This window comes from Adiantum capillus-veneris, chromosome 11, assembly GCF_014529385.1.
Source record: "Adiantum capillus-veneris isolate H3 chromosome 11, ASM1452938v2, whole genome shotgun sequence".
NCBI classification, from domain to species: domain Eukaryota; kingdom Viridiplantae; phylum Streptophyta; class Polypodiopsida; order Polypodiales; family Pteridaceae; genus Adiantum; species Adiantum capillus-veneris.
Window position 1 is genome coordinate 76,601,372 of NC_140941.1, and position 13,804 is coordinate 76,615,175.

The 13,804-nt window shown below is 43.0% G+C and overlaps 1 protein-coding gene across 1 annotated transcript in view; it reads left to right on the forward strand.

The window, feature by feature from the left end:
* Window positions 1-2,015: 2,015 nt before the first annotated feature.
* The window catches only part of LOC147447475 (putative low-specificity L-threonine aldolase 2), a 79,734-nt gene continuing 67,945 nt past the window's right edge, over window positions 2,016-13,804 (forward strand). Inside the window, exons 1-2 of the mRNA XM_086523262.1 lie at window positions 2,016-2,279; window positions 2,466-2,736. Coding sequence (XP_086379388.1) covers window positions 2,482-2,736 — 255 coding nt within the window. The 5' untranslated portion in view covers window positions 2,016-2,279; window positions 2,466-2,481. The remainder of the gene's footprint in view (window positions 2,280-2,465; window positions 2,737-13,804) is intronic.

Here is a 13,804-nt window from a genome sequence, read left to right on the forward strand (position 1 = left end):
GGTGGACGGTCTGCATTAATTTTTGAGCATTCAAGAAATCTATAATAAAGACGTGCAAGAGAAAAATGCTCAATCTTGCACAGGGGGAGATTACACCCAGTGTTTGTGTCTTTCTTCTCCTCTCTCACTTCTTCTCTCTATGCCTGTGTGGCACTCCTCTTGAGGAGGTACACTTGCACGTGCTCTTCTCTGCCCTCTCTTTCTTCCTCTATCTCTCTCAATTCGTGCACTATTCTCGTTTATGCGTTGGTGCCATTCATTAGGTATGTATATCTATTGTTTTATGGTTTGTAGCATGGTATTTTGGGCATTTTGCAAGACCTCTATGCTCCCGGATGTTGCATTCTCGAAGCATTCTCAACCCTATGGAGTAGGTACATTTCAAAACATGTGTTCAAATATCCATCATTTTTTTAAGAAGCAACTACGAGGAGGAGCACATATAACAGAAGAAATGGAAGAAGAATGCTTTCATGAAGGAAGCAACAATCATGTGTACTATGAGGAAAATGAGGACATACTTTAAAGATTTTTAACTTCTCTTGTTTAAGGGGAGGCTTGTCATCCTGGAGTGGATTTTGTATTGTCATCTTGATGTGGATCATCTTCTTTGTCTTCAATTATAGTCCATGCCCAAGGGGAGGGTTGTCTATTGCTCGACTGACTTCTAGCTATAGTGTATGCACTACCTCTTAGCTATAAATACCTTTGTGACATAGTAGCATGTGTGGTACATTATAGATCTAGACTAGTAGCATGTGTGGCACATTATCTAAAATAATATTTTAGATATTTATGCTACCTTATCTATGATGTTATCCGGCTTATGTCATCAATAGCTCTTCTATGCAAGAGCACCTCTTGTACATTCTCATCAAGCCAATTATTTTGTATCCTTGCTTGCATTACAACTCTAACGCATCATTAAGTTTCTAATAATGTGTTAATTATGAACGCTTCGCTCTTATATCCACAACAAATCTCTCAACCGAGTTTCTGAGTGTCTGGCTAATATATTACATTACCTTACGTCTACTTCATTTTTTTGACTTTAAATAGGGTTAAAGCGGACTTTGATTTTTGTTTAAAGAATAAATAAATGAAGCAGCTATTTTCTAAGGGCCTTACTTGATTATTGAGAGAATCTCTAAAATAGGGCTTATGTTGCTATCTTTGACAAAGCTTGATTTGTTAGTGGGCTCTCAATAGTCTTGCTCGGTCTTTTTGGGACAATGTAAGAAGGCAAGCATTAGTTAGACGTGAAACTTATACCTTTTCTGAGTGGCTTACTTTTTATTGGTTGCTGATATGGTCATACGAATTGCTAGTTGATCTTTAATCTCTTATGGCAAATTTTTTGATCACATAAACTAATGAGCCTAAAAAAGAGAGAAAGAGACTATTCTAAAAAAGGAACTACAAAGAATGGATTATTTGAAATGGATACTGGGCAATTAATCTCCTATGATGATTTGAAATTATTAAGAGGTTTCCTATGATTGTTGTGATACTGCTTTGAGAGTATGGAGCTAGCTTGGTTTTTCGATTCTTGGTTTTTGGAAATTGAAAACAGTTTTTGAGATTTTCTGAGAACTTCTCGTATTGATGTAGATTAACTCATCACTTAATAAGGCATAATCCTCAAACAACCTCACCCATCTATCCTCCACATCACGATTGAAAGATGTGAAAAGGTTCTGGCTGGCTAGAAAGGATGTTAGGGATGTGTGTGGCTACTACCACTGGCTAGCTTATTGTTGTGATGTTGGGTGGCCTTGCTATCCGGGCCATTGCCGAAGGGTGTGTGAAAGCTCCCTTAATAAGAGAGGCAGTGGAGTCTAGTGACTTTGTGAGTGCTCCCACCACTGTGGAATCAATTCCGTGAGTGCATCGAGTAGAGTGTGAGTAGGACTCCACCTTCGAGGAGAATTTTTATCGAGGAAAGCAAGCGGGGGTGTCCACGTATGACTGAGGGTTGAAATGCCACGTCAAGAGCCCAAGCATGGCCCCCATATAAAGCCAAACGCAGAAAACTCCCCATGCATGCAAGCGCAACCTCAAACAAAACGGCTGCTCCTGTAGAAGCTATGAAAGCTTGCACATTAGTGGGCGACTCTTCCACATTCTAAGAAGAAGAACAAGGAGTGTTTTTCCTGCTCTGCTGAACCAGCTGTTGGGCGAATTTCTCCGCAAGTTGAAGCACAACGTGTCTTCGCCCTCTCAGCTTCTGCTTTCTTCTTCTCATTGAAACACGAACCAACTTCTGCATCTTGATCAAGGTGGGTCTCGGCCTTTTCGTTCAGCCATTTTAACGGTCACTCAACTTTGATTATATGGGTGCAATTAAAGCGCCACCATCTCTTTGTGCTTATTCAAGAAAAGCACTGTTAAATTTTCTAGAAGCACATGTGCGTTCATAGGCTGCTCTATTTCAGCCTGAAAAGGCTTCATTGCCGTTCTTGCAGGCCAATTGAGCTCAAAATGGCTGACCTTCAACAAACTGTGAATGGCTGTGTTAAGAGGATTGTGGACCTGAGGTCAGATACAGTCACAAAGCCCACTCTCTCCATGCGCCAGGCAATGGCCAGCTCGGAGGTGGATGATGATGTGTTGGGTGTGGACCCCACAGCTGATCGCCTCCAGAAACAAATGGCTCAAGTTTGTGGTAAGGATGCTGGTCTCTTCGTGGCTTCTGGTACCATGGGTAACCTCATCAGCGTCCTGGTTCACTGTGAGGTCAGTCCGTCTTATCTTTTCCTTTTGTTTTCTTTCAAGCCTTTCATCTATTTGTGTGACCGTACTTTGTCTCTTGTAATTCTCAATCTTGCACATTATGCTGTGCGCTTTCTGGGTGTTTGCTTGTGAGTATGTCATTTTCTCAGCTGAGGGTCCCTATCTTTTTCTTTGAGGTGTTGGTGGGGTTAAGATGCTTCTATATCAGCTTAATTGTTGGGCTTCTTCAACGTATGTTTAACTGGACATATCGGAGGTAAAGTAGGGAATCATTTGTCCCTTTCAACTTGTTGGTTTCAAGCACCAAAAGATTTCTGTTGGTTAAATGTCTCCTCTGTTATGAGATTCTCGTGGGAATCTCTACGCCACAGGGCTTTATTATGGCTAGGAAACTAGGTTGTAAAGGGGAAGGTCTCACTCGGTAACCTTGCGAATCACACACTAGAGACAAAGCAGCCCAAATAAAAGCCAACTGAGCCGTTGCACAAGTCAAGTGGTGGGACCACCACTTGAGGTCTCACCACTGAAGAGGTTGGACTTTTTCATGCTCATGCCTGAACAATACTCACTCTTTATTGAATGGTTATGCTTGCACTGCAAAAGACAGATTTGGCTTGACAAAGCAAATGTTATTGCGGGAGTTTCATGGTTTACATTGAAAAGACTACATATATCGCTTACCTATCTTTCCTAAACGAAATTTTTCGTATATGCTTGCCTCTCTTCATAATCAATTTTTTTTGTGAGTGCTTTGTGATTCCTATTCTTATTGCTATTAAAATGTTTATTGGTTTCTATCACCGTATTCCATGTTCATTGTTTGATTTGTTTGTGCTTGGTACTCTGTCATTGAATTTTGCATATATGTATATTGTTTATCTGTTGAGCTTTGCAATTGTGACAAATCTAAGATTGTCGAAGAAATCATGATTAATTTCAAGAGTTGATCTACCTCTTGGCTTTTCATTGTTGAGAGGAACAAATCATGCCATGAAAAAGGCTGTTGTAGTAAACCAATGTCAAAGTAGCCCTCATGGTTTTTCAAATGAGGAGGAAATTCAGTGTGAATGATGGAAGGTTTGTGTGTTGTGGTAAAGCAGCCACTTGGTAGCTTATCAGAATTGTGCTCTTGAAATTAGAGAGGGTTGCCTAGATTTTTCGAGGAGGAGCTCTTAGGGGGTATCCATGCTTTGAGTTCTTGGGAGCATTATTTGCTTGCTGAAAACTTTAGAATGCACACATATCATCGAAGTCAATGATTTTTTTTTGTCTTAACTGAAGTTGTGCGACAAGCAGATGAGATGGGCAAATTTGTTGTCCGAGTTTCACTTTGAGATTGTCTACCTTGAGAACAAGAAGAATGTGTTTGCAGATGCTTTTTTTTGCAAGCCACAGATTTTTGTAGTCGCAACCATTTTTCATCATGATTTTGATGATATGAGGGAGCAACACACTTAAGATCCAGACTTTGATGTGATTTTTGAGAGTTTAGAGTGGGGGAATAGTTTCGAAATATTCTCTCAATGAGGGTTACTTATGCGTGAGGCCAAGTTTTGTATGACAAGGGCTTTGCGACCAAAAATGTTGATGGTTTGCCATAATTGGCCTTTTGTTGGCCATAGAAGCATTGAGGTGATAGTTAATGTGGTAGAGAGTTACTTTTATTTTCCTCAGCTCAGAAGGACGTGGATGATTTTGTCACAAGACGGGCACCACGTGCCAATAGAAAAGAACAGATTGAACAGACTTTTAGCACTTCAATAACAACTGAACTGAAAGAGAGAGACGACACGCGACACGGAGTGGGGGAATTCCACCCCAGAGAGTATTGGCCTCAAACCTTGGCACCCCTTTCCGTATTTCTTTATATTTCATAAAGATTGTACAAGCCGGTACTCCAGACTCTGCACCTTCTCCAGGAAGCATGCCAAAGAATGAGCCCTAACCTCATATTTAAAGGCCCTAGGCTCCAAAAGCAGTTTACAGTGAAAAGCCTCAAACTCAAAAGCATCTGGTCCAAAAGCAAAGCCAAAAAGCTGCCAACGTAAATCACGAAAATCAGTACAGCTGCCACGTCATCAGCAACGCAAAACACGGAAATCCGTATTGCCTGCCACGTCATCATGCTAGCGCAATTTTTGGAAATCTACCACGTCATCAATTTTTGCGTGTATGCGGGTCTTGCTTTATTTTAATCCTTTATGTCACTTGGGGCCCCATCGGACGGGGTGCCCATAAGTTGGGAGGACTTCTTCTGTTACTTGTTCTTCTTAGGGGTTAGGCCCCTCGGTCGGCATCTACAAGTTGGCTCCATTCTTTAGGCTTTGACACGTCAGCAGTTTGTTACATCTCCCCTTCTTGAAAGAGAGTAATCGTCCGCAATTACAACATATCTGCAAAACAACTCAAGGTAGCTCAAAAATTTTCGAGGGACATTCCGAGGGACAATTAGTTTGCTCTCTTTATCAAGGAGTTAGCTTCTCCTTTCTGCTCTTTTGATCAAGGAGTTAGCTTCTCCTTTCGGCTGTTTTGATCAAGGAGTTAGCTTCTTCTTTTGCTCTTTTGATCAAGGAGTTGGCTTCTCCTTTCGTCCAGATCGGAACTCTTGATATTCTGGCGTAGTAAAATTAGCCATCACACCCAGACTTTACTGATCTTCCACGGGTGTCTTGATGCACTAAAAAATTACATACCCAGGCAATCTCATCCAATTAGGAATATTCAGTAATTGGCACATCACAATGCAACTCAAATGCTCACATATGCATGTTACAAGATATAGAAACATAAAGTTGTCGATGAACGCTCCTCCCGCATAACCTAACAAGGTCCGGGCCGAGAGAGATTCAACGACTCCCTCATCACTCCTCCCGCATAACCTAGAAGGGTCCGGGCCGGGAGATATAGAGGCCTTTTACAACCAAACGCCCCCCAGACCGCAGCCTGTGTCGTTTGGAGGTGCTGAGAGTAACCACTACTCAGACTTCTTAATACTCCTCCCGCATAACCATCCAGGTCATAGGGTATATGAATCTGCATTTCACAAGCTTTTCAATCTCTTGAATGATTTTTGCATATTTAGGTCGTTGCTGAATTGGTTTAGCCATGCTGTTCATGGGGATTGTGTGTTGCACCACAGACGGTGGAACACCTTTCATATCATGACATGTCCAGGCAAATATATCCCTGAATTCCTTGAGAAGTTCTTTAAGTACACACTCCTGAGTCTGTCAGATCTTGGGCAATGAAAACAGGTTTGGACTCTTCTCCTTGGTCTGCTAACTCTATTTCCTTAACTATCACTGGACCTTCATAGACTCCATTTCTCCCATCGATAGGTTTTCTTTGAGCCTTTGTATACACAACCTTACGTTCCTCTGTGGTAGAGGATTTGAAATGTTCAGGTGCAGGGTGTAAGTCTGTGGGGTCCTGTTGTTTTGTGGACTGTGATTTCACTTCAGATTCCTTTTGTTGTTGAACTAACTCTCGATTTTGTCGTCTCCTTACGGTATGGCTCAACTTTGGCTTCTCTGTAGCCTCTAGTTGTGCGATGTCAATGGGTTGTGGACTACACCACATAACGCTTTCAAGGTATTCACCCCAGTTATCTACCAAATTCCGATGAGCATCACATGCCCATGTATAATTAAGCCGTTCCGTGGTAGATTTCTTTTCATTTATTCTAGCACGCACATTTGCTCGATATCGTCGCCTCTTATATCTCTTACTCTTCTTGTCTAATTTTTTATTACGATCGATCTCTAGTGAAGATTCATCTAGTTCACTAGATGAATCGCTTCTTGTGTCTTGTGCTCCCTTGGATAGATTGTCATCTGGGGTACCACTGGGCCCTGAATGGTTTTTTCCCACATTTGCACTAAGATTTAACTCAGATTCTTTGTCCTCAGAGTCAATTTCAACTGATGATTCTGACCCCAAATCGTGTGGGCTATAGTCTTGTGCGGCGCTACTGGTTCCAATGCCAATCAAACCTTCATCTTGTAGGTCATTAGAAGCTATATGCATTGCTTCTAGCATATTTAAGGGTATGAATGGTGGCATTTCATCCCCCTCAGGTGTTACCCAGGTCCTTCTATTTCCCCAAGTGTCTATGGTTGCTGCTAGGTGGACCCAATCCACATTGTCCGACTCAGTCATCCCAAGTAGTACATTCATATAAGGAGAATCTTCCCCAACATCAATGTCCGCTTTACACGTGTAACAATATTGCAATGGGGCCGAGTGAACTGTGGTGTCAGATCTATAATCAATTATAAACCTGTTTCCTAGAGGATGTGCTCGACCAGTTAGAAGATCCACTCGAATGACAGAATCTTGGAACTGCAAGTAGACATGGTTTTTAGACCAGTCATGCACCATTTTTGCTTCCCTCATGAAAGGACGTCCTAAGATCATCTCCGATGCCATAGTGTGCTTGGAGGAATCCATAACAATGAAGGTAATTCTTATTTTATGTTCGAAGACCTTGACCTTGAGATCTTCTAGCATCCCAATAGGTTTAACAATAGACCCATTGGCCATCTTCACTGCTATGGTAGTGGTCGCAAGGTGAGGTCTTCCCATAGTTTCCCAGCAATTTTTAGTCACAATGCTAACCCCAGTGCCACCATCAAGGATTCCCTTCACAGTTAATCCCTTAGTAGTGATTGGTATGGTTGCATTGGATTCATCACCCTCAAAGTATTGTGCCAACTTGTTAACAGGTATTTCTATAACAAGGTTCTCATCTAGGTTGGGTTGTGGATCTAAGTGTTCCTCCTCTATTGGCATCTCCCCAGCTCCATCCATCTGTGCAAATTGTGGTAGCCCAAACTTCAGTTCTCCATTGAGGAAGGCTCGAAGAGCTGAGACTAGCTCAGGGTTTTTATATAGTTTGGATATGATGGTGGTTCTAACTTCTGAAGACATGAAATCCATCAATTTGGCAAGGTTTAATGGCACCTTTTGGGCTTTTGCCCCTTGACGTGGGAAAGATGGAATCTCCATTTCTTCGATAGGATTAGGTAGTCCCTCTGTAAACATTCTTTCCATCAAGAAGTGAGTACGTCCACTTTCCCATGACTTTAAGTCACTTTCTTCTTGGATGACACTAGGTATAGCTAAGGGTCTATGGACTTGGTGAGGTTGTTGTTGCGTAGGGAACACGGTGTCTGTAATCTGGATCCTCTTAGGTGTTGGTTCTAGATCCATTCGGGTATTTTCTACCAAACTCCTTAATTGCTTAACTCGTTGGCCGGGAGTCACAACAACAATACTCCCCTCGTAAATAACCACAAGGGTCCGGCCATGAGGAAAAAAAAGAAAAAAAAAAGCACTTTTCAATCATTCAATACTCCCCCCGCAAATAACCACAAGGGTACGGGCCATGAGTATGAACAAGCATTCTATGACATAATTTCTCACTACTCCACCCGGGAGTAAAATCACTAATCATTGAAACCAGTATTAAAACCAGAGTCAAACAATTCAAATCGGCATCAAAACAAGTTCAAAGACGGAGTAAAATCACCAATCATTGAAACCAGTATTAAAACCAGAGTCAAATAATGAAAATCGGCATCAAAACAGATACCATCCATTTCAAACAAATTTCAAACAGGATTACCAAACAAGTTCTCACACAATTTCAAACTTAAAAGCAATCTTGACATCAGCCGAGCTCGAAAAGTCGACCGACTTTCCATCCTGAAACCTGCATCAAAAATTAGGGTTAGTTTTTTTTTTCCCATAAGGCCGTAGCCGAGCACAGCATGGTCCATCAGCTCTTAGACAAACAATGCTCTTTGGCGGCGATGGTAGTCCCAAGATAGCAATCGCACTGGACCTCCAAGGTCATCTGCTCGTGAAGAGACATCTACTGAGAGATGTCGAGAAATTTCAAGTTATAATTTGCTAGGGTTTCCATGGCAAGCATTTCAGGATACCCCACTTTGCTAGAAGTTGCACTCCGAAGGAAGATGTCAGAAACCATATAACTTCGGGCAAAATTTTTCTTGAAAGCTTGCCAAGTACTTGGAGTATACTGCTTGGTAGCTGTAGACATCAACATCTGCATGGCACTGCTTCTAAGAAAAAAACAGTGACTTGAAACAAATCTGGATCCTTCTCTTGCAAGTGATCTTAATTGGCTTATGCCCTGTAAGACATGAGCGGTGAAGACGGGAGCGCGCCCGATGCGCGATGAAGTAAGGGTGGGAGTGCCTAATAAGTCCGGGTTGCGGGGCGAAGATGCCTCGAATAAATTCCAAATATTGCTGGTTTGCTTTGTTTGCTCTTTTGTGGGACCGGTATGCTTTCAGAAAAGCACACGCCTGATGCTCTGATACCACTGTCACAAGACGGGCACCACGTGCCAATAGAAAAGAACAGATTGAACAGACTTTTAGCACTTCAATAACAACTGAACTGAAAGAGAGAGACGACACGCGACACGGAGTGCGGGAATTCCACCCCAGAGAGTATTGGCCTCAAACCTTGGCACCCCTTTCCGTATTTCTTTATATTTCATCAAGATTGTACAAGCCGGTACTCCAGACTCTGCACCTTCTCCAGGAAGCATGCCAAAGAATGAGCCCTAACCTCATATTTAAAGGCCCTAGGCTCCAAAAGCAGTTTACAGTGAAAAGCCTCAAACTCAAAAGCATCTGGTCCAAAAGCAAAGCCAAAAAGCTGCCAACGTAAATCACGGAAATCCGTACAGCTGCCACGTCATCAGCAACGTAAAACACAGAAATCCGTATTGCCTGCCACGTCATCATGCTAGCGCAATTTTTGGAAATCTACCACATCATCAATTTTTGCGTGTATGTGGGTCTTGCTTTATTTTAATCCTTTATGTCACTTGGGGCCCCATCAGACGGGGTGCCCATAAGTTGGGAGGACTTCTTCTGTTACTTGTTCTTCTTAGGGGTTAGGCCCCTCGGTCGGCATGTACAAGTTGGCTCCATTCTTTAGGCTTTGACACGTTAGCAGTTTGTTACAGATTTTGTGTGTATGTCAAAAGGTGAAGTACAAATGGCACAAAGTCTACATCCTTTACATGATTCAAGATCGACCATGGAAGAGTATGCTTATGGATTATTGAGAGCTTTCAAACAAGGTGAAGTGCCAGTGGACAAGGAGCTAGAGGAGCAACCTTAGACAGAGGAGATTCTCATTCCAGAATAAGTCTTGGCTCACAAGGAAAGGAAAGTGAAAGGTTAGCTGACACTCCAATATTTATTCTGGGTGAGGAATTATCCGGCTTTAGATGCAAAGTGGATAGAGGAGGAGGACATAGCGGATACTCCTCAGATTTTAGAGCTTTACCTTGAAGCTTTTGGTTTAGCACCGACTATTCCAAGAGTTACCGATGAATCAGCCGGTTGAATCTGGTGCAGTGAGGACTACACAAGAAGGGAGTTACTCCGCTCCTTTGTCACAGGTTACCTCGATGGAATAAAGTCATTGATCTCTTTTTGAGATTTTACGAATATTGACAGGCTGATAGTATTTTGCTGAATGCGAGGTTTTCAAACATACAACGAAACGCTCTCCAGACATCGGCATGTGTCGTTCCGAGGTTCAAACAATACCAAAACAGTTTTCTCACTACTACACCCGGGAGTAAAATCACCAATCAAAGTAATCAGTATTAAAACCAGAGTCAAACATTTCAAATCGGCACCAAACAGGTTCAAAACAGATACCATCCATTTCAAACAAATTTCAAACAGGGTGACCAAATAAGTTCTCAAACAGAACTTAAACTTAAAAAGCAATCTCGACATGAGTCAAGCTCGAAAAGTCGATCGACTTCCCATCCTGAAACCTACACCAAAAATTAGCGTTAGGTTTCTTCCATTAGGTCGTAGCCGACCACAACATGGTCCATCAGCTCTTCGACCAGTAGTGTTCCTCTATGGCGGCGATCGTAATCCCAAGCCATAGCAATCACATCGGACCTCCAAGGTCATTAGCTTGTGAAGAGACATCTATTGAGAGATGTCGAGAAATTTAAGGTTATAATCTGCTAGGGTTTCCATGGCAAGCATTTCAGGATACCCCACTGCCAGAAGTTGCACTCCGAAGGAAAATGTCGGGAACCATAAAACTTTGGGCAAATAATTTCTTGAAAGCTTGCCAAGTCCTTGGAGTGTGCAGCTTGGTAGCTATAGACATCCACCACTGCATCCGAGAAAAACAGTAGCTCGAAACAAATTTTGATCCTTCTATTGCAAGTGTTGACTCATGGACTATAAAACACGAGCGGTGAAGATAGAAGCGCGCCCGATGCGTGATGAAGTAAGGGTGGGAGTGGCTAATAAGTCCGGGGTCGAGACCCGAAGATACTTCAAATGAAATTCCAATAGTCTCTGGTTTGCTCTGTCTGCTCTTTGTAGGACCGGTATGCTTTCAGAAAAGCACACGCCTGATGCTCTGATACCACTGTCACAAGACGTGCACCACGTGCTAATAGAAAAGAACAAACTGAAGAGACTTTTAGCACTTCAATTACAATTGAACACAGAGAGAGAGAGAGAGAGAGAGAGAGAGAGAGAGAGAGAGAGAGAGAGAGAGAGAGAGAGAGAGAGAGAGAGAGAGAGAGAGAGAGAGAGAGAGAGAGAGAGAGAGAGAGAGAGAGAGAGAGAGAGAGAGAGAGAGAGAGAGAGCACGCGACACGAAGTGGCGGAATTCCACCAGAGAGTATTGGCCCCAAACCTTGGCGCCCCTTTCGGTATTTGTTTATATTGCATCATCAAAGTACAAGCCGGTACTCCATCCTCTGCACCTTCGTCCAGAAGCATGTCAGAGAATGAGCCCTAGCCTCATATTTAAAGGGCCTTGGCTTGAAAAGCAGTTACAGTGAAAAGCTTTAAACTCAAAAGCAACTGGCCCAAAAGCAATGCCCAAAAGCTTCCAGCATAAATCACGGAAATCTGTACAATTGCCACGTCAGCCACGTCAGCAAGTCAATGCAATTCACGGAAATCCATACAGTTTGCCACGTCAACAGTCATCGTGAAATCCAGGCTGTCCGTATAGATCTGCCACGTCATCAATTGGCTATGTATCTTTTGTGTGTGTGTGTGTGATGGTTCTGCTTCATCTTCTGTTGCTTATACCTCTTCACTTAGGGTTTAGGACCCTTAATCAGGATCTGCATAGTGGCTCCGTTCTTCAGTGGCTTGACACGTCAGCAATTTGTGACAGCATGGCTTGTTGCAAAGGGATTTTATCAAAGAAAGGGTGTGGACTAAGACCAGACCTTTGCACTGATTGCTAGGTTGCGACCATTCCGACAGTTTTTGCACTTGCTTGCCGCCTTTTCCGGGTGGCCGATTTTTCAAATGGATGTAGTTTCGGCTTTTCTGAATGGTCACTTAGAGGAGATTCATGTGGAGCAACCTCTAGGGTTCGAGGATCCAGATTTCAGAGACATGGTTTGTAGGTTGCTAAAGGATCTCTACGGCCTGAAGCAAGCCCCTCGAGCGTGGTACTAGAAGATAGATTCTTTCCTCCTACGACACTCCTTTCGACATTTTTTACAGACCTAGATTTATACATTTACAGTGAGGGAGGATTGGTTACACTTGTTAACCTCTATGTTGACGATCTAGTGATTATAGGTAGCCATGTTGAGCACATCCGCAATACTAAGGAGACCTTGGCTAAGGAGTTTGAGATGACAGATCTCAGCTTGCTTCACTACTTTCTTGGATTGGAGATATAGCATATAGAGGGGGGCATCTTTCTCTGTCAGGAGTGCTATATCCAAGAGTTGTTGGAAGCATTTGGTATGACTGAGTGTAAACCTATCTCAACCCCTATGGATCCCAATCGGAAGTTGTCAAAGTATGACCTCTCAAATGCAGCAGATGCTTCAAAGTATCGCACACTCATCGTTTCTCTTATTTGGGTTCTCAACACTCGGTTTGATGTCACTTTCCGAGTGGGACTTCTTAGTTCTTTCTTGCAGAGACCTGCCAAGTCACACTGAGCAAACTCTTCGGACTCTGCGGTATTCCAAGGAAAGCGTCATTAGGCATTCACTATGCGATTGGAGGTACAGACTCCAAAATCATTCTACGAGGATGCAATGATTGAGATTGGGGTGGAGATCCAGATGGACGACGGTCGACTATAGGTTACACCTTTTCTTTTGGCTTAGGAGCAGTTTCAGGGAGCAGCAAGAAGTAGCCGACAATTGCCTTATCTTCCACAGAGGCAGAGTATAAGTCTGTTTGCAATGCTACAGGTGAGTCAGTGTGGTTACGGAGGCTACTTTCGGAGATGGGCTTCCTCAGCAGACGACCATGATGTACTCTGACAACCAGAGTTGTATCACCATTGCGAGGAATCCGGTGTGTGATACTCGAACCAAGCATATAGAGATATAGTACCATAATGTTCATGAAAGACCAAGGATGGCTCTATTTGACTAGGGTACATTCCGATGTGAAATAACCCTGTTGATATCTTCACCAAACCTCTTTCATAGGCGACATTATCCTCTCATGCTAGCTTTCTTGGACTTGTTTCCCGTCCAGGAGCTAAGAGGGGGTGTTAAGAGTTCAGATTCATGTTCAATGATGGCTCCAGTATCTCCCACAAGTAGATTAGGGAGTGAGGATTGTTTTGTGGCTTTATTCGAAGTAGACGTACCTTACTCGGCGATGCATTCCACGGTGCCCACCCGGTAGGCTAGCATGAGGCGGGACCCTCGTTTCTAGGGTTTCCAAGGGTCAGAGTCTCGAGGCTTCTGCATTTCTGCTACTAAATATGTGTGTCAGGTCAGTGAGTTTACATATTTATTAGCATTTTTAGCCATTTTCAAGATCATGGGCTTTTCCAAGCAGGTAGGGCCATTCTCAGAATTCCCTATATATACAGACCCATCTCCCCCCCCCCCCCCCCTTTCTTTTGGCATGTTTTCAGTGCAGAGATCTAGTGTTTGGGCACACTCTCTCTCTAGCGTTTTCAGCTTGCTAGTGTTATCTGTAGTGTGCGGCCATTTTCTCTCTCCACCAACGATCTCTCGCGTTTTTCTCAGCGATCTCATTTTCTCTCT